The sequence below is a fragment of the Anas acuta genome, chromosome 13 (genome assembly GCF_963932015.1).
Source record: "Anas acuta chromosome 13, bAnaAcu1.1, whole genome shotgun sequence".
Lineage (NCBI taxonomy): Eukaryota > Metazoa > Chordata > Aves > Anseriformes > Anatidae > Anas > Anas acuta.
The window spans coordinates 7,280,828-7,302,226 of NC_088991.1; the positions used below are offsets into that span (position 1 = coordinate 7,280,828).

Here is a 21,399-nt window from a genome sequence, read left to right on the forward strand (position 1 = left end):
AATCTACGTTGTTTGATTTATGTTGTTTTTCCTCCAGATCCTCCAGTATCTAATGCAATTAAGATAAACTTGGAAGGCTGAGAGAGGCTATAAAGTATGAGCAGCTGACACTTCTTTCATATGACATATGATCACTTCTTTTCAGGTGGAAATGCACCTGATTTCTAAAGAACAGCTTTGTTTTTTCAACAAATTCTTCTTTCTGGTTGCTCTTCAGTTAGATCTCCATGCTGGGTATATATGCAGATTGCGTTCCTCATCCTGTTGTCTCAGCCTTGTGATGTGTTCCCAAGTGGATTAGTGTGACTATAAATACTTCACAGTCTTTACAAATTTTATATGCTGCTTTGGATGTGATTATTGGCAGTTAAAATGAGCCTAAGACATTAATTGCAGCACCAGAGATGTTTGGAGCCTGAGATGAATTTTGGATGAATTTTTGGGGTAGTTTGACACAAAGCATTTGTCTTTCTGGGCAGTGTTAGATGTGTTACAGGAATGGCTTCCCCAAATCCTCACACAGTTGTTCGACCTGTAGGAGTTAGTTTGCTTTGTGAATGAAATGACTTGGATGTTTTAAACAACTAGCTTGGGCACAAGCAGCGGTTTAGCCAAAGCAGCAGAGCTCTGCACAGGCCTTAAAACTTGCTACTGCCACTGGCAAGGAGTCCTGCCAGGGCTTTGGGTTGCTGCGTCCAGCTGAAGTGCCTGGGCTGTTTTAAAAGCTGCTTGGGGGAGCTCTCTCCTGTGCTGCTGTCCCATTTGCCTTTGCAGCCCCATATTTTCCTAGTGAAGGCTCTGCCTTTGCACGCTGCCATGACTTCTATCTGAGTCTGAGCTTTCTGCAGTGAGTTCTGCCCCTGTGCTTCGTGAGTGCTCCCTTATGAGATCTCACATCATTAAAACAAACCAAAAAAAACTCAGATAATTCCTCAGCACAGCACCGGTCTTAATCCACTGAAATAAAAGTTGGAGATTGCTTTAATATTTTTCTTTAGTTGGGTTGCAGATGCTAGTTAATCTTAAATTGTTCTTCCAGTAAGTTTGTGGCTCTTGTAGCCCATCCTTGTTTCATTGTGCTTGGTCCCAGCCCAGTATCAGAACAATCCGTCAGCTCTGGGCAGATGTGATGCAGTTTTCTAAAGCCTGCAGAAGAATCTGTTAATATCTGTCTTTCAGCTTTTGAAACTAGCCAAATATGTAGTTATAAGCTGAAAATGTGGTTGCTTGAATAGTAAGGTTCAGTGATGGTCAATGCAAACTGCCAATTTCCAAAGACAAATATAGTGTGTTAGAAGCTATATAAAGTATTTGGCTGAAGGCTTTGTGTGCCAGCTCAGAGCTGGTTTCAGTAACAGACTATAAGGAAATGTGTTTAACTGGTCTGGAGTTAGTGTGGTCACTCAAGATTTCATGGTGCCTTTCACAAGCAATCCCAGAATTATGGACTTATTTCGGTTTGAATATCTTCTGCTATGCCAACCTCTGTACTTCCAGTGGCATATTTCATTTCTTTCTTGTAGCCCAGAATTGTCAAAAAAAAAAAAAAAAAACAAAACAAAAACTGATGTGCACTCCTGTGCTGCAAACACATTCAGCATTTGGGTAAAGCAGTTGGTCAAGGGATGCATCAGGATCATTTTCAATGTATTTTTACTTTGAGATGGAAGTTACAAACATAAAATGACGTTAGGAATGTCAAGCAAAATTTGTTATCTGGATTAGGTGCTGTTGCTTTGTTGCTGTCTGTGTTTGTTGCCTGTTCAGATTGAGTGTCAGGAAGAGATTTTGGAGTTTGTGGGGATTCTTGCAAAGCCATTACACCACTGCCTACCTGACCGATAGCCAGCTAAGCTGAGGTCTCCGTTCCCTGCACCCTTCCCTCCAACTCCCTTGCCCTAAGTCTGCCTGTTTGGAGAGGCTCACAGAGGACAGTGGAGGGTGCAGAGTGTGCTTCTACAGCTTTTATTTCTGTGTAGGCTCCTTGGCTCCTTCTGTGTAGGCTCCTGGTTCCCCATCAGCAGCAAGCAGCTGCTCCTGGGGCTCGGACACTAGCAAGTGAATTGGAAGCGGTTTAAAGCTCCACCAAGTGCTGCTGAAGTAACGACTTGGCACTGCGGGGAGCGGGGCACTTCCAGGCCATTACGAGCTGCTCTTCTCCGTCAGCAGCTCATTCGCCTCCCGCGGCGTCTCTCGCTTTTTGGAACCACGTCAGTGCATTAGGGTTACAGCGGGGACTGTCCATGATGCTCGGCTCTTTGACATGTGCTTGGGCACGGGGCTCACAGCGAGGCACCGAGGCTGTTTCCATCCGTGGTGGCATCCCCACGTGTGCCTGGGCTCGGCCAGGCTGTCAGCCATCAGGAGGCCACGCAGCTTCCCCAGTGCTGCTGCCTGGGAGCCGTGGTGTCCAGTGGCAGCAGCCTCCTACAAGAGCTGGTCCTGTGATGCTCTGGAGGTCTGTGAGCAGCCAGTGAATCCTGGGGAGGTGAAACACTTCCCAGGATCACATTGGGGTCCTGAAATGCATGTGGTTACCTGCTTTAGTGTTATATTGTTATATTAATGCTATTTCCCGATGAGGGCAAGAATCACTCGTTAACAGTTTTTCAATGGTTTGTTGTATTTTTTCATTTTTTTTTCTTTCTTTTTTTTTTTTTTCTGGTTATGAAAGGTGGCTCCTGCCCAGCAAAGTAAACTCACCAGTGCAGAGAGAATCCCTGGATGCAGACAGAGGTGGCAATACCAGGTTTCAAGAAACGGCTTGTGGAGAGTACAGGAGGCAAAGCATTGAGCAGAAGGGAGGTGCTTTTTGGAAAGTGGGGAGCTCTCCCAGCCAGGGCCAAGTCAGAGAAGGGGTGCTGAGCAGAAAGGACTCCCCAGGCGTCATGATCCCTTGGGAATCTTCCAGGAGGCAGCCTGAGAGCTTGCTCCTGTACACAGCAATGTAGAGGGCGTTTGGACATTTGGGAGTGTTTTGTCTTCAGCTCACAGGGCTTGTTCAGTGTCACGCCTGCTATTAAATGCACACAGATTGAAGCCCTGTTTTCTTACACAAGAATAATAGAGAGGGTGAGCAAAAGCAGTCAGGAGGTGGCAGAGCCATGGCACTGCAGGCGGTTGTGCACAGTTGGTACAATGGTGCTGTATTATTAACAGAAAGCTCAACTATTTCTGCTTGTTGATTCATTCCATTTGACTCATCTCTGTGTGAGAAGTTCAGTTGTGGCTTAATACGGCCAGTGAGTCACCCCACCTCTCCCAGTCCTCCTCCTCCTCTTCACACTTCTCTCTGGATGGTGTTTGCTTTAGCAGCCACTGCGATGCGGTGCGTTTGCTGGCTGTAGGCAGAGGAATTCCAGGCAGCCGTGTCCGTTGGGTTTCAGCACAACAGCCCTTTCCCTACCACCAAGGTACTGAGTGTCTGATGGGTGAGTGCCCCTAATGCTGCCCGTCCTACTTATTTTACAGCACAGCAGAAGCTTCTTGGCTTGGGACAATCTGCTGAATGTGATCTTCACTCTTCTGCACCATTTGCCTGCCAGTTTTTTGTCCATCTTATCTTGCCAGATTGAGCCTTGAAAACATCTTGTCACGATTTTCCTTGTGTTCTCTCCTTACGAGTCTTCTGCTGCTCAGAGCATCTAGCTTTGTACCCTTTCAGCCAAATGGAGAGATGAATTTACCATTTCCTCCATGTACGGAGGTCTGGAAAGCTTAATAGCTGTGATATGAAGGCCTGGAAATGGCTTTCTAAGCTGAAATCTGGCTATGGATACTTAAGACAAAAATGTACTAGCTCCAAGCTTCGCTTCCAATGGATAACCTACCTGAGCTAGCGTAGCACAGCTAGAGCTGATTACCAGCAAACCTGGGAAACTCCAAGATGAGGCTGCCTGTGGGGAGACAGGCAGAAACCCAAGGTAATTCCAAGGCTGAATTTTTACTTTTGCTCTCCTAAGGGCTGCTGCTGTAAGAAAACAGCTGAGCACAATGTGCATTGATTCTTACCAGACGCTCAACACTACAGTCATCAAAGCTTGTATTTCTGAGCTAAATCCACTGTCATTTCAAGGTTGGTACTGTTATGCATCGAGGAGTTTTCAAAAATATTTTGAATACAGCAAATATGAACTGCAGACTTTTTTTTTTTTTCCATATGTTGTTATATCAGTAATAGTTATTTGTGTTGAGGTAGCAGGTGGCCCTCTGAGGCTCCATTGTGGGAGTCATTGTTTAAACAAATTAAAGCCAGTCACTTAATATCCTGCCTGATTCTGCATGCAGATGCTGAGCTGTCACTGCTCATCAGGCGTGTAGCAGTCAGGGTTGTGCTAACAGCTCAATGTTTCCGACACGATGTACACGAAGACGCTGAGACCTGGGCCACACACATCCTTATGTCCTTACTCATCGTTTAACTCTGTCGTTACTCCAGTGTGTGCTGCTGCATTCGTACAGGCCTTCAGGTATCAGGGTACTCTGTGGTCTTGTGTATCCTGTCACCGTGCTGTAGCACCTTGATATCTGTGACATGGTTGGAGGGGACTGTAGCACTTCCAGTCGGAGCAGGGTGACTTTGGGCAGACAAAGCAGCCTGATTCTGCTTTCCAACCATGCAGCCAGAGCTAAAGCGGCATTCCGGCTTCACATTTTTGTGGTGGTTGTTTCTTTTGGCCTCAGAGTTTCAAGGATCTGGTGCTAATTAGCGAACTAAATGTTTGACTTTTATTCATGATGGATTCATTTATGCTTATTCATTCTAAGAAATATGTAACCGTGTGCTTTTGCCAGGCACAGAATCACTCATCTAACAACACAGTTCTGATCCACACGGTATTTCAGATGCGAGCGGGATGTATTTATACACTTGAGCTCAGAATTGCTCTGTAGATGTACGGATGTAGTCATCAAACTGTCTGTGTGGATGGGGGGAATACAGACCTGACAGAGGTGTGGAGGAATTGTTTGCTGATTCACTCTAGCAAATTTCTTTTCTCTAAACTGAGAGGATGGAAAATATATTCCAGAAGTTGAAAGTTCATTGTATTGCTTTAAAAAATGCAAATCTCTTCATTGCTTCCTTTCTTGCAGAGCTTGGCCTGTTAAGACCTTACAGAATGTCTCTCCCTGCCTGTTTTTTTTTTTTTCCATGACATCCTCTTGTCAGTACCCCTTCTTGTGGCCCTTGGTGTCCCCCTCCTGGGATTTTCTTTCGTTTTGTCCCCTTTTCTCCCTGATGCCACCACCTCCTTCAAAACGGCCAAATGCAGTTGATGCTCCATTGGTGCAAGCCAGCGCTGGCTCGGCTGGTCTTGTTGTGGAGGGGTGTTTGTGGCTGCAGCCTTGGAGAAGTGGGATCCCTTTGTAGTGGCTGCTCGTATGAAAGAGAAAAGCCAGTAGATAGCCTGGGGACACACGTGGCTCAGGGACTGCTTGAAGCACATGCGTGACCTCCCTTGGCTCTCACAATTCTCCTGTCCTTCAAGACAGCGTGCCTCGGAAGGTGCCTGACTTGGGCTGCAGGGAGAGCTGCCAGGAGGAAAGAGCAGGGACAGGAGAAGACTTCAGTGAAATCAAACGCAGGGAGACCCTCAGACTCCCCACAGAGCTCCAGAAAAGCTCCTTTTGCAAGCGTGGAAGCTGCCCCAGGCCTTCCTTTGGCTCTGGCTAAGATCAGCAGCCAAAATGGGGTCTGAATTCCAGAAACCGTGGGAGCTCACGGGGTTTAGCCAGCCAGATGCAGTTTGTTTCAACATAGGAGGGAACTGGCCTTGTTTTTATTTTCGCGTGTGTACAGCCAGTAGATGTTGCCCTGGCTAGGTCTGGGGACTTCACATGAAGAGATTTCCTGACCTTCCTGCCAAAGGCAGCCTCTGAGACCACAAAGCCTGCATTTTATTTGCTCTCTTGTATAGCCAAAAGATGGCTGGCTGTCTGTAAGAGTTTGATCCTTGGAGTGAACATTTGTGACACAGTCAGCCCTGGAAATTTCTGTTAGTCACTAGTTTTTTTTTGCTGTTTGTTTGTTTCTTTTTCAGTGTACTTTAAATTCCTAGGCATTAAATGTCTTTATTAACATATCTTGGAAGCAATGTGTTCTGGGGAGTTTGATCTACCTAGAGATTTATTTATTTTTTTTTTTTACTTTTTTACTTTTTCCCCTCTGTAGGCTGTTCTTTATCCCACAGAGTGAGGGATAAGGGACAGTTTTGGAAAAATAAATAAATAAAAAAGCTTCAGACATAGCTTCAAGTCCCACGTTTCAGTTCTGGCATTGAGATAGCTATTGTTTCAGCCTCATTTTCCCTGCAATATTCAGACAGCTTAATTTGTTATTTTTTTCTCCAGACTCTTTTCAGGCCTAGGATGTGCTGATTCCTCGTGAACATCTTGGGGACCAGAGCAGGATCCAAATACAGGAACACGGCAGATATGCAGGCCACTCTTGTGAAATTTTATGATTTCTGTAACTTATTTGTAGCGGTAGCACCTGGTAGCAGAGTCAACTGGTAAGGTCCCAACGTGCTGGTCTCCTGTAGCAGAGGCAGTGCTTTGCTTGGTAAGCTTTCCAGGCATTCAGCGTGACCATTGCGATTCCACAGGCAAAGAAGCTCAGAGCTTCTTTGAAAAGAAAAAAGAGCGATAAACATTTTGGGTCCTGTTGGCAGCCCTGCCATTTGCCCTGGACTCCAGTGACAGAGGCAGAGACAGTCAGCTTGACTTTTATTCCTGTACTTGACTCTGGCTTCTTGACTTTGCTAGCGTAAGGCATGCCTGCTCTTCAGTGATAGTGGCTGGACGCTTCCTGCTGCTCTGCTCGTGGAGCTGTTTCCAAAGGTAGCAGAGCTTTCTGGTGTAACTCCCTAACTGCCTTTGGTTACGTCCGTGTTGATGTTAAGTGTGTGTTTCCCCTCCCTCCCCACTTCGCCAGCTGTATCCACGTCAAGTGGATCTGAGGGAGTCTCCTGCTGCTGGCAACGTGCTGGTTCCTCGTACCGTTGCTGGATGACTCTGCTGCTTCTGTTGCTTCTCGTTAGGAAGAGTGGAAGAAGATCCTCATTCCAGCTGTTTCCTGAAACTTCCCCAGTGTGGTAGTGTAAAGAAGAATTACTACATGGGAAAAGCACCGACTTATACCTATGCTGGTGCCAAGTGGTGCAGTTCAGCTGGGTCAGTTAGTGTACATTCCTTTACAATGGAGGCAGTCAGGGCCCAAAGCATTGGCTGAGCTTTTGTGTGTGCTTAGTTCATGACTGAGTTAGTGCCAGTCTTGATTTGAGCAAAGTTCTCTCGCGTTTCCGCTGATTTGTACAGACCAGAAAATGCACTGGAAAAATTATGCTGTAACTTACTGTCAGAGAAGGGCTGTTCAGAAGCACTTAGTTTTTGGCAAACAGGTGGATATTCTGCTGTCTGTGTTGAAGCAGACTTGCAGTAGGGATCCCTGCACTGACAGCAGCAGCACAAGGTTGTGCTAATAAGCTCTGCAGAGTAAAGTAACTAGGGGCACGAGGGCATGCCCGAGACAGGTCAGTGTCTGCTGTGGGTGCCAGCCATTGCAAAGTGGGGCTGCTCAGACTTGAGCTGGGCATCCCGAGCTGAATACAAACCAGCACTGCTCAGCTGTACCTGCCCCAGCTTTGAGCTCTCACAGGTCCACGTACATACGCTGCAGAGTGCATTTCCACTCTGTTTTCTCCAGTAGCTTACAAATATTTTTTTGTCTTGTTTGCCCTTCCCCCTTCTTATCCTTTTGGCTTCTCACACAATTACAGACTGAGCCCGTGTGACTGTATGAAAGGCATTTCCTCCTGCTCCTTTTTTATTTTTTTAACTCAGCTTCAGCCCACCAGCTGCTTTCCATTAGTGTTACACACACACTCGCTGGGAGGGCAGCACATAATGCACTGCTGAATAGCAGAAATCCTTCAGAAGCGGTCAGACAGAGGCTGCTCAAAGCAGACTGTAGGTAAAAAGAGTTCAGCACACTGGGACCTGTCTTCTGGCAAGCCTTCCCTGTGAAGTCCGGGTCTGGGGACCGAGCACGGTGAGGGGGTGTTGTCTGAATGCAAAGCGTGAAAGCTGGCTGTAGATCTCTTAATGTGAAAGGTTGTTTGCTCTGGATATCTCTTCAAGGGTAGCAGCTGAGTGTTTTCTGATGCTGTGGGGAATTATGACCCCTACTTGTTCCTGGGAGAGCATTTTTATTGATACTAAATACTGACAAGTTGCCTGTCTAGGCTTCCTGATCTGTGATCCTTTGAAAATGACCTTAAACTTTCCTAAGCTCTTCTTTCCATAGAAATGACAGGATCAGTACTCATTAACTTTGTAATCTTCTTCCCCACCCCTCCCTGTTATCAGTGGAGGTGGCAGCAAGAGGCCTCATGTAAGCTGTTGTTTGTGCCATTCTCCTATTCCTGCTTGAAACAGCCACAGTTGTGCGAGGCTCAGACCAGGTAGGGTTTGGAAAAACATCCAGCTGGCCAAAACTGGGGGCAGTTCATCCTAGAAACTCTAAAAAGAGTTGAGTGGGATCGGCTGTGTGAGGTCAGGTCCCAGTCCCACTGTCATGTTGGGCAGGACCCTGCTTGAGCCTGGTTCCTGGTTGATTGTGGGATCCCACACCATTCAGCCTGTTCCCTGAACAGGGACCCTGAAGAGCAGCTTGCTCAGCTCGCTGCACAGACAGCGACGGGAGCTTTGGTTGTGGAGTTGGTGATGGGCTCAAGGGACATGAAAATTGAATAGAAACCTCACTGGCTCTGCTGTTGCTTTGTGATTGACTCTGAAAGTCTGTTAAGTGGGGTTGCAGAGGGTAAACCAAAGACAATTTTGCTTCCCTTAGTTTCAGTGGGTTGCCAAGTCCATGGCTAGCCTGTAGCGTTCCCAGGGAGGAAGCAAACAAGCCCATTTTGACAGAACAAAGTCCTCCAACGTGCCTTAATAGGACAGAGTAACAATTTAACCTGTCACCTTCAGCTGAAGAACATAATGTGAATACTAAACCATCCTGCTGCCTGTGTTTTTATGAGGCTCTGTGCTCAGGGCAGATGGGGGGCTTTTCTTGAGGTCCTGCTGCAGCTCCAGGTGTGTTGGGTGGGGATGCTGGCCACGGGCTGGTCCTGCAGGACAGGTGAGGGGCCTGCATTTCCCAGTACTGACCCATCTTGCTGTGCAAAGCGTGTGTCCAGAAATCTGAGCACAAGCTTGGTTTTTGTAGCCTGGAGGAAATGGGTCTTTAAAAACTCCAGGCTAAAATGCCACCTCTTTCTGGTGGCCGCTTCTCGTTGTCTGTCTCCTGTAGGGTATGAAGATATTAAACGAATGAAGTGCCTGGCGGTACTGAGTCCTTATTTTCTCAAGCCTTTATTTGTTTGGAAGGAGACTGTTCAGGGGTCAGCATCTCCTTTGATCTCTTTTGCGAGGCCTTCCAGAAGGCTCGTGCAGAGGCATGGGACTGAACTGAAGAAACACCAGAAGCTGGGGACGGAGCCTGCTCGTTATGCGGTCTCCATCTCTTTGGTCTGATGCAGAGACAGCAAGGAGGCTGTGTCTCCTTTGTGAGGCTGAGCAGAAAGCATGTCTGTTTGTCTTGGGCCTTTGTCAAATGTGGGAAACTTGAGTCCTGTACAATGTTAACTTCCCTGCAGTCCTTAAATACGCAAACCAAGGAGGGAAGGGAGTTGTCTTTGCTGTTAGCGTGTTTCCCCCCACGTGATACACTTATTCAGGTAATGTACTTAGCCGGGAAAAGGGAATAGTCAGACACTTCCCGGCTTTGCATTTCTTCTGCCCAGCCACTGCCTTCCTGTAGGGCACTCTAAATATTTGTCCGGCTGCTCCAGATTGTAAAAGAGAGACAAGGCTATTTCTCCTGTTGCTGGAGTGTTTTCTCTTAGGACTTAAGAGTTGCCCTAATGAGTTGAAGAGCTCCAGGTAACTCAGCAGGGTTATTAATGGCAGTGCTGTATGTATAGCAGGGAGCCCAGATCTAGACCATAAACCACATCAGTGTAGCAGTGATTGCTAACTAGGTCCTGTTGCCTGCTTTGAACATAAGGAAAGCCTTAAACTGTGGGAGCTGTATGCCTTTAAATTACACATATGCCTTCAAAATGCTTGACAGCTTCATCACTGCTCTGCTGTGACTGCTGCCACCAAGGAGAGAGCCTGCTTTGTCCCTTGGTGGGCACCTTCTCCCAGCTGTCCTCTAGCATCTCCTGGCATGCCGAGCCTTGGAAATGCTGCTCCAAAAGGCCTCTTATTTCATCTGATACTTTATCACTAAAAATCAATGTGCATACAGCATCTGTTTAAAACTTTGTCTCGTGGTGCAGTGCTCCGGGGGAGCCTGCGGGGTGCACGTGGTGAGTACAGCTGATTGAGCTGGGCGGGCAGTATCGATACATCCCTACCACGCACAGTGCTGCGTCTGTCAGCTGTCATTAAGGGCTGCAAGTGGTGGATGTCGGGGGTTCGATCCGTTAATGCCTGTGCACTCACATGTGTTCGTATTGATGGGGTTTTGTCCTCATTCTCTCTGCTACATTAATCCTCAGGCTAGGGTTTGGTGCCCAGAACTTTTGCTAGCTTTTCTCTTGTAAAATAAAGCAGAGTGCTGCCAGAATTCGAAGCCTAAATGTTATCTCAGTGCTAACTTTCCTTCAGGTACATCATCATTTTAATGATGGAATTTACACTTGGCTGTAAATATTTTTTCTCTTGTTATTTCAATGCTTGTTAACTTAGATCTTTAGGTCCTAAATGGGGGCACGGTTGCAGACTCGTGATGCACCCTCGCAATTGACACTTGACCTCCATATGCCCCAGGGAACTCAGCTATAAAATTGAGTTAATGCAGGAGCTGATTTGACTGTAAAGAGACTGCCTTGGAGCTGAACTGCTCTGCAATTATAGTTCTACTTGTATAAGAGATACACCAAATGGAAATAAATGCTTGTTGTAATAAACACAGCAGTCAAAGGATCTCCAAGGACTGGAGGGGTTCTGAGTGAGCAGCTGAGATGATGGAATAATTTAAATAAATGGAGAGCCAGCAAAAACAAAGCTGAATCTGAAATCAACATTTTGCCTTGCTTTCTTGTTATTGAAGGTGAGCAAAGCAGAAGCTAGAGGTGTGAATGAGCCAGAAGTCAGTCCCACTCGCAGTCTGGGAAAAGAAGAGCAAGTCTGGGGACTTGCCAGTTTGTCCTTGTAAATGTGCTGAGCACTGTCTTAATGTTTTATTTCAAATGCATTTCCCTTTCCCTAAGGATAAATCTAACAATATGCATTGTGTATAAAGTTGAGGGGAAAAAATGGGTCCAAATTTCTTCTTAATGCAGAGAATCTATGAGAAAGTCTGCTGATGACCACTTTAATCAAAATATGCAGGAAATGCAGGCATTTCCATGGATAATTGATGAGACCTGAATGGAAAAAGGAGAAATGCTGAATGGTTATGATCATCTAAAAGGGAAGGTCTTAAAAGTCTTACTCTTTGTTGCTTCTGCATATTGTCTAACAATTGTTTCAAAGCCAATTGTTTCAAACCTCTGTGCATCTTATTTAGCAAAGGCACAATCAGTCCTGCTCCCTGCAATGACTTTTTCATTGCCTTTTTTGCAAGGTGAGATGAGATTGTTTGGAAGTACAGTGTGTTAACACACTCCTGTGTTTGCTGCCTCCAGATGAGTTAAACCAGAAGAAAACTGTAGTCCGTCTGCTCCGTTTCTACCTAGAGGTCAGCAGCATGGCAGCAGGTAGTACAGGGCACGCTTCCTCTCTCTGCTTTCTTGCAGGAGCCCTGCCTTTTTCCTCCATGGCCTGCTGCCTTTTTTTTTTTTTTTTTTGACAGTCCCATTTCCTCTGCACACCTTCTCTTTTAAGGTTATCTGAGGACTTGGGCTGTCCGTGGACTCAGGGAAGTACTGGTGCTCTTCGCCGTAATGGAATATAGGTGTGGCTGATACAGAAGGAATACAAGAGTTTGCTGACTGGCCAAACAGGCACCTAAGCTATGTAACTTAGCAGTATTGTACCACTTGAGGTGGAAAATAAACCATGTCTGTGCAAAAAAGGGGACAAGATTTGTTTGTGGGTATTTTCATTTGTCTGTGGGGGTATTTTCATTTGTTTGTATGGGTATTCTCATTTCTTTGTGAAGGTTTCTTACTCTTTAAGCCCTGACATGGCATACTGGAACTGCTAACTATGTAAATGTATCATTTGGATATCTCCTCTGACAAAGGACAATATTTATGAGCTGCCTTGCTAAACTGTCACGTTCCCATTGTTGCTTGACATTTGTACTGTAACTCTTGCGGTCTGCTGCCTAATTCCTTTGTTTCTGACAGGCACCCGTTTAGGAGCCTTGGAAAATACAAAGCGGAGCCAGTTAGCATTGAATGATCTTAAAACTAGACCGAACTTTTGTTTTCATCGGGGAGGAAGATGATGCCGTCAGCTAATGTGGTTGATCAATAGACCTGCTTGCGATAAGGTTTCAAAGCTTGTGGCTAAAAGCTGATTGCACTGGAACCAAAATAAATTTGATCTATTGGTTTCCACAAATGCAGCATAGCCCAGAATGATGGTTCAGTGCTGATGCTTAACTAATTTTAATAATGCTGACAGGCTAGCCTGGTGCCTGCTGTAAGGACACTGTAATACATGCACCCTCGGCAGCAGAGCTCTTATTTAAAATGTTTTTTACAGTAGCATGGAGCTGTCAGTCTGTAGCAAAGCGTGTGCATAAAGATTCATTATTCTGAGGCCGGGAAGCATTACAGTCCTTGGCTGGTCACATTTTCATGTAATACAAGCTTTGATCCTGGATTCCTAAAAAGAGAGAGGTACTGGCACAAAGTAAGACTAGTTTATTTGTTTTGGCTGGAGAAATAAGTGTCACTGAAAAATGTGGAAAAGGTCTGTGGCTCAGGTGCAAAACAAGTGTGCAAGCTCTGTTTGTGATGAGCATTTGGGAACACAGCATCAGGGTGGGGTCATGGTCTGTGAAGGTGGACGAAAATTTAACCAATGCTTTCATCTCTATTTCAGTGACTATATCATGGCTACGGGGCCAACAGACGTCATACAGTCACCTGAAACAGGAGAGACTGTTGAAGAGTGCACAGGTAAGCAGTAGCTCTCCAAATGTGGAGCTGATTTGGAAGTCAAGGTTTATTTTTTTCAAGCTGGGGGAAATGTCTGTGGTGACTCGTTTTGCAGTTTTTTTTCTTTTTTTTTTTCTTTTTTTTTTTTTTTCTGTGTGGCATTGCCAGCTGGCAATATTATGAAAAGGACCCTTAATGTGCAGTACTGGAGGATCATAAAGTGATGGATGTTAGTATTTTCTGAATCTGCCTTGGATTTTCAAAAAATTAGGACATAAGGGCTTGAATAGCTGCTTGTCGTGCCTGCCTTGGTGGATGCCACGGAGCTGGGGGCTGAGCATGGTAGCCAACTGTTGTATTAGCCTCTGCCTGTGGGAGCTGTGAGTGCCCCTGCTGCAGCTTTATTCTCTGCTTCTGGCCACAGACAACCATTTGTTACTTATTCTTTCATCCAGTGGCATGGGCTGATGCAGGCAGCCATGAGGGAATGGAATAATAGACAAGAAAGGAAAATATGTTACTTATGCCAGAGCTGTGTTAATTAAAGCAAATCCCTTTTGCCAGTGTTCAGACTTTTCTTGAGGAGCTAAGCGAGTATGAAGAATACCACAATAGCTGAAGCGTTTCAGAAGTGTCTGTCATACCAGTTGATTTTTTTTGGCTAATGTTTCACAGTCATCTTCAATGTTTCAGTGTTTCAAAGACCAGCTTGCTTCATCCTTTAGAAATAGATTTGCCACCACCAGAATACTGGTATGGGAGAGAATCAAATAGCAAAGCAACTCTTAGTTGAACCCTGTGTGGCAGATGGATAGTGGTGAAGGAAGGGGTGATGGATGCCCAGTAGTGGCTGGTTTTCTGAATTTATAACCTAGTTGATGACGTTGTCCAGTGCTACTTGGGACACACTGGTGACCTTGTGTGAAACCCAGATGTGTACGTTTTGTGCTCAGGTTTGGAGAACGTTCAGAAAATGGATCAAATCCTGACTCTGCTGACAAGGAAGGCAGGAGATGGCTTGCTGGCTTAAGCGTTGGCTCTAAAAAGACCAGGAATATTTCTGTCTCTTAACTGGTTCTAATTGAACCAAACTTATTAAGTTAAAAGCTGCTGCACTATTACTGAGATATTCAAGAACACTTAACCAGACCTGGAAAAACCTATCTTGTTTTGTTGTTGTTTTAATTTTTGGAAATTTGTTTATTTCCCATGTAAGGTAGGATTGCATCACCTCTTCCTCTTTGTAGTGGCTTATAATGGAAAAGCTTTAGGAGGCTAAAATTCCCACTCTTCACAGTCTAGTCAATGAGATTAACTTCTTGGGGGTTATGTTATTGTCTGACTAGTTGTAGAGTTTCCAGTGCACACTGTTTCTTCTTAGCGGTAGTGACAAGGTAATTGTCCAAAAACTCTCAGTGCCCAGTGCTAGTCTTGCTAAATATCACAATTTTATTGCCTGTCTGGCAGCCTCGAATATTTTTTTGTGAAGCTAGAATCATGGATCATGGTATTTTTTTTTTTTTAGAATCTTGTCTTTTTTTTATATCCTGTGTTTTTATTCATGAAAATAGCTAGTTGTTGGAGCTGAAGAAAAAAATGGAAAAAAAAAAAAAAGAAAAAAAGGAAAGTTGCACTCATGAGTGCACCTTAGAAGACAGAGAGCATAGAATATCCTTAAATGATCCGTTTGATTTAAATATGATAATTGAGCATCTAAATCAGATATTCCCTCTGCTTTTTACAGTCTCAATTTTGCACTGGTAAAAGTATCTTTCTCTCTTCTATGTTATAGGGAAGAGCTATACAGTGAGCAAAAAGAGCGTTAATTCTCTCAGTGCACAGGAGAAACCATGAAATAGGCAATACACAAGTAGTAAAAAATACAGAATAAATAAACTTTACAGAAAAAACAAATGCTTATTCCTGCTCCTTTTCTCTTATAATGCGCTAAATTGTTAGAATTCATTTTGGGGAGGACTTTTGCTTTTTAGGGCAGTAGCCTTTAAATTAATATTTTGTTTTTAATGTCTTAATTGAATATTGACAACTGTAAGCATTTAAAAATAATGACATTATTTTATTCATCAGTGGTGAATTATTACATTGAATTATTCATCAGTGGGTGAATGGGGAAAAGGCAGTTGTCTGAGCTTGGATTTTCTCTCCCTGTTTTGACTAGGTTTTTGTTATGCAACAGCTTTTTTCCATTTTAAGTCATAAGATCCTCTCGCACATTATTCAGTAAGTTGAATTATCATGGAGCACGGTACCAATTTAATGATATGTTGGGCTACTTCACAGTGCACTGAGATATAGACACCTCTAAATGAAACGTGGCATCCCTTTAACAGCGTGCAGAAGCAGCAGTACAAAGTGCTTGCAGCAGGAAACTGATTTGAACACCATCTTTCTGAGCTGTGCCTTTATTGTCAAATGCTCCGCCACTGAGCAGCCCCACAGTTTTCATCTGCATGCAGCACAAAGTGTCTAGGGGTGATTTTATCTTCTTTGCGTAATAACATGGCAAGTGCCCATCTTCTGGAACTGCAGGGAAACTGAGTGTTTCTCATTCATCTGAAACAGCTGAAGGCATGCAGCTGAGCAGAGCCCAGCTGAAGAGGAATTATTGCTGGAGGGGATGTGCCCCGCGCATCAGAAATAAATCAGAGGCTAGAGAAGGTACTGAAGTAACAGAGGACTCTCTGTTCACAACGATGCCCAAGTATTGTCCCATGCCAGTTGAGGTTTACTAATTGGCAGTGCTTGTGAATCTTTTCCATGGGCTCCATTCTAAAGTTAGCACCACTTCTGATCTAAACAAGTATTTGGAGTGTTCTTCCTGGCAATATTCTGCTTTGTGGAAGGACTTGTGTCTGTTGTTCTTGTCCTTAGGACCACTTCTTTTTTGTTGGTTGTGTTTTGTGTGTGTTTTTTTTTTTATATCATCCTCCTTGTTCTTCTGGAAATACTAACATCTAATTATGCTCAACAGTAATACTTGCACTAGAATTAAACTTCCTTATTGTCACTGACAGATCTCCACTGTAGCTGGCAATGTCCTTATTTTTCATTTAGACTGCCTTTAAGTTGCAAAGCTCTCTGTGTGCAGCAATGTCTGCCATTTTGTTCTTTCAGTCACTGGAGTGTGCTAGCAGACATTGTTGGATTGATAATTTTGGGGTGCTGCTTCATTTTAATCTTTTGTTTTGCTAATCTAAAATAAACCAATTCTGCTTTGTCCAGTTTGCCAAAAGAATACTACATAGGTTGTCTAGCTACTGATGTGAATGGTAGTAATGGTAGAGAGGCATTTCTAAAGACTCTGCAGTCTCAGTCAATACACTTGCTTCATCGGGAGGCACTGTGCTCTTCTGATTGCTGTGTGACCTGTCTTTTCTTACCATCTCCTGCTCTGGAGATGTGTAAACACTCATTGAGCCCCATGACAGAGTCTTAACAACTCTAAAAGCTTTGGGCTCAGCTCTGGCATCCAAGGGAGGCAATTTATCCTTTATTTTCTGAGACTACATCATTCTTTTACTGCCTGATACACAGCTTTCTGAGATCTTCTGCTGATAAACCCTCCATAGGAGCACCACATCTCGTTGTTATTTAGGTGAGTGGAAATCCATTGATCATTTTACACTAAATTGTTGGAAAAATAGCTTGGTCCCAGTGACAGCCCAACTCACTGGAAAAGCAAAGTGCAGGTCTTCTTTGACAACTACTGCTCTGCAGAGAGGTGCCCTTTAGTCAAGCCATGCTGGTCGGTGTAGCAGCATCCTTGTACGTCCTGATGCGTGCTGCTGGCACCCATCTCGAGAGCTGGGAGGAGACAGGGTGAGCAGGTCTCGGTGTCATTGTTTACTTCTCAAAGTGCCTACTGTCTGATGCACGATGCAGCTGTGCGGTGGCACAGTTTCAGCCCAGATAAGGCTTGTTGGCAGAAGTCCCTACACACACAGGGCACACGTTGAGGCAGAGCATTGCCGACTAAATCATTGCTGGGAGAAGACAATAACTGCATGGAAAGAATGCCTTGCTTATTAAGGAATCCTCCAGCTGTGAGCATTTATTATGCCAACTGCTGTAAAGTATTAATTGAACAATGAATTTGGCTCTGATATGCAGTGATGTTATTGCTCTGCATATGTATTTAAGTCAACCACGGGGGTCAGTACAATAGCTTGGCCCAAACCACCCCAAAATGACCCCTCAATGTAAGAGTCAGTGACAAAACACAGCTTTTGTGTGCTGAAAGAAAATATAAATAAGAATGTGAAAGTATCTAAGGCTATTAAAAATGAAAGAAGTCAATTATGGTTCTTATGGTCTATTCTCTTTTTGTATTTCTTTTCGTTTGGACAATGGAAAATGTGAAGTCAGCTTAGCAGTTTTCTAATCATGTTCTTAGGGTTGCTATGTTTGGGGGTTTCGTGTTCTGCAGGGGAATGTCTTAACTTAAGCTTGCTCCACTAACCTTCGAGGAGTTGTTGATTTTAATTTGGGGCACTAATGTAGTGTGAAAACAGATCTTTTGGTTTTAGGGTTTATGGATTCCTTTGCCAGTTTTAATCTTTTTGTTTCCTTACAGTCCTGAATAAAGAAAAAGCAGAAATAAACCAAGCTAAATGAAACATTTAAACACTTTAAAATGTTAATTGTTTTATTGAAAAAATATTAAGTATGATTTATATGATTTGCATGATCACTTGTCAGTTGTGATAGATACATTCTCTCTGTGTATTTTTCATAAACTGGAACCTAAGTAGGCACCACCATTGTCAGCCTAATGCCAGTGTTGCTTTATAGGCAGCACATCTAAGAACTGCAGCTTCACCTTTCACTAGACTCCAGCACTGAATTATTTACAAGGCAGCTGACTAGAACTCAATGGGCTGCTCCTGCTTGTGGCTGTCCGTAGGCTTCCTTCAAAATTTAAAAGGAAAACATTTTCCAAGCTAAGCAACACCTCCAACTTCCATAAATTTTCTTTTTTCTCATGTTGCAGGAAAGAAAAAATCTAAATTTCAGACTTTCAAGAACTTCTTTGCCAAGAAGAAAAGGAAAGAGCCTCCACCTCCCAGGGGGGAGAGTAATTTAAAACCTAGCCAGTCCAGCAGCGATGTCAGCATCTCTGTGCTCGACGAGGCTAATGCACTTCATTCACCGAAGGAGGCTGGGTAAGCTGGCGGGGAAGGAAAATAAATAAATAAGGGCAGACCTCTTGCTGCAATGGGATGAAAGCACAGGCTGGCCCCTTAGGAGCAACCTCTGTCCAAGTTTGTGCAAAACAAGCCCTAATGCTGATGAAGGAATTCCAGGAATTTCCTCTTTCTTTGCTATGTGCTTCCAAAGCCGTGGTGGAGAGGAGGGGGAGGGCAGCCAGGGGCAGGGGTGATCCAACCTCCTCCTCTGTAAAACTGCAGATAGCCCAGATTGTTTTGATTGGTTTTAGTTTTTGAAATATGTCTTGGAAGATCTGATCAGCAGCAGCTTTACAAGGAAGGATGATTGAGTACTGCTAGTACAGAGAATAAATGTAAAGTTGAGTTGCTATTTTTTAGCATAAATGGTGCTCTCTGTTGTGGTTGGGAGAACGGAAAGTGTAATGTGTTCTCAGAATGAGATTTCTGCTTAGTTTAACTTTTATGCTGCCGTTTCTGTACAGAGAACAACAGAAGGCCTCGAGTTTTGTGTCAGCCACCCTGAAGGGCTGAGCACGAGTGAGGTTTGTCAGTCCTCAAGGTGTGTGCAGAACAATTCTCAGGTCCCTGAATGGTGTCCGTTCTGAAACTTGTCCCTTTCAGTTACTGTAATAGGAACTATTCTGTATCTAGGGTGGACAACCCTCTGAACGTGGCTGTCTCTCACCAGGGGTGTCATGGATTGGTATTTTGCAGCCTGTAATTTGGCTGCTTCCCAGCCTTCCCCACCTCCCCTGTTAGCTGCTGAGGCTTCTCTTTGGTGTATCTTAGGCCTTGGGTTGCGGAGCTACAGACTAACCTAATGTGATGGCACGCTGGCCACTTCCCACACTTTGCAGTGCGTTGTTGGAGGGGACATTGGACAGTGGCAGAGGTCACGAGTGGACGACTAGATGCTGAAATCAACGTTGCTGCTAAATGCAGTGTATCATCAATGAGACCTTAGGTGCAGCTGGACACTACTGGTTTCTTTTGGTGTAGGCGTTACTTTCTCAAGGGTACTTGTGCCTCCCTGCCCCACCTTTCCTCACTGTCTCTGTTATACCACTGCATCATAAAAATGATTTGGGTTTAAGGAAACAAATAATCTCTTCAATTTGTTTGTTAGTGTAACAGCAGCAGAATACATAACACAACCAGTCCCTAGGGCAAGGGGAATTATAGAGACTCAGCTGACCCAGTCCAAAAGGCTTAGAAATGGCTGAGCTTACACCAAGAGCCCGTAGAGGAGTCTGGCTTAAAATCAGCTGTCAGATCCAGAAGCTACATGGCTGAGAACTCTTTGGTCTTTCCTTTAACCAAGTACTTCAAGTCCAATTGCTGTTTACCTCAGCACTATCCTCCAGTGATTTAAAACTGTTTTATAAGACCAGAGATCAGGAAATGAGTAAAACCCCTCTGTTTTTTCCCTTAGAGATAGGATTGGATGGACGATGCAAAAAAAAAAAAGAGGGTAAATTTGTATTCCCTATTTGAAAACCCTGTTGTGTCCAGGCTCTGCATGGTATGAGCACACTTTGTAGATACCAAGAGAGTCTGAACAGCCTAATCCTTTGGAAGACCTGATCCTGAAAGCCAGTGGAAATACAGATTTGAAGGGTTTATAGTCAGGCCCTGTTCTTTGCAATTCCTGGCATACAGAATACCAAAGACAATCCTAAAACAATGCTGCTGTATCTTTGTTCTTGAGGCAGAAGCACTTGTTTTCTTTTATTCTTTCTTCTTCACCTTTTCTTTTTTTCTTTTGTAAATCATGTGATCTTTTTAAGATTTATTTATTTTTTTAATACTAACCAGAGACCAAACCCTTGGGTGTGCCAAATGTTTCTTGAAGAAGCCAAAGGGATGTGCTCAGATGTCATGGTGCTGCAGGGAATCAATGGGATTGGTCATCTGTGAAGGACAAGGGAGCATTACATGCCACTGCCTCTTTGTCTTCTGAGAGGCTTGAGTTTTGAATGGAAATGGAAAAACTTCTGTGATGGCAAGGTTAAAGCACGTTGTGTTGAGAGTCCCACCATTTCCTCAAGCACAGCAGCTTGAGGGGTGCTACATTTGAACTCAGTGAGCATTTGTATGGGGAAGCCAGCATTGGAAATATGGGAGCTAAAACATCTGGGTGTTTAACAGTGCATTTAAACATCAGTGCAAATATAAATACACTGCCTGGAATTACACATGAATGTATGTTTGCACATAAAAGACTCATCTGTACTAAAGCTGCAGTTAATTCTATATTTAATCCAATGCTCTTTTTGCCACTGCCAGGCAAAAATACAGTAATTCTCTTGCAAATGCAAATAGAATCATCTAGGCTGGAAAAAACCTTCAATATCAAGTCCAACCATCATGATGTATATGTAGAGAGAAAAGGAAAGGAAGAAAGAATGAAAGAAAGAAACAGGTCTTGCACTGACAGACTCAAGAACAAAGAAACCTCTGCTTTTATTACTAAACAATTCCAAGTAAAAGAAGTAAGGAAATGCCTGATGGAAAAGGTTAATATATCCTAATGCATGTGCATTCCATGCAATAAATAATAATAATAAGAAAAAAACCAGCTAATAACAAATATACTTTACGGTAAATAAAAACTCAGTGACACTGGCTTTCTGAATGCAGCAGTTATTATGTCTTGCCTGTGTACAGTGTACTTCATGCTGAAAATGACTGAATGCAGCAAAACTATTGTCTTGCCCATGTAGAGTGTCTTTCATGCTGAAAATGGCTCTGTAAAATCTAACATAAAGAAACATGTGATTGCTTTATTCACTTTAATGATGAAATAAGAGAAAGGCTTACGGGTGCGTAGAATTGCTGCCTTATACATCATCACAGACACTGACTAGTACATATTGTGAGAGGAAGCATGAACTCTGACCTGTGCTGTGATAGAAAGAGCTCAGGCTGTCTTGGACACGACACAAACATAGAGAAAAGCTATTTTGCCCTGCTGTGAGACTTGGCATAACTGTATGCAGGATGCAGGAGGCAGATGCAGGAGGAAAAAGAGTAACTTGTGTTTTTTTATTGTTGTTTTTTTAATATGTCATATTTACATTATCAAAGTT

The 21,399-nt window shown here is 43.9% G+C and overlaps 1 protein-coding gene across 11 annotated transcripts in view; it reads left to right on the forward strand.

Annotated features, from left to right (window-relative positions):
* The window catches only part of KIAA1210 (KIAA1210 ortholog), a 60,987-nt gene that overhangs the window by 18,707 nt on the left and 20,881 nt on the right, over positions 1–21,399 (forward strand). For 6 of the 11 annotated variants that reach the window (XM_068697576.1, XM_068697583.1, XM_068697577.1 and 3 more), the window contains 2 exons: positions 13,066–13,142; positions 18,133–18,304. In XM_068697576.1, the coding sequence (XP_068553677.1) occupies positions 13,066–13,142; positions 18,133–18,304 (249 nt within the window). Of the gene's footprint in view, positions 1–3,411; positions 3,432–7,892; positions 8,051–8,292; positions 8,463–13,065; positions 13,143–13,289; positions 13,351–18,132; positions 18,305–21,399 lie in introns of those variants that run through there. The other 5 variants (XM_068697573.1, XM_068697574.1, XM_068697584.1 and 2 more) reach the window with 4 other exon arrangements.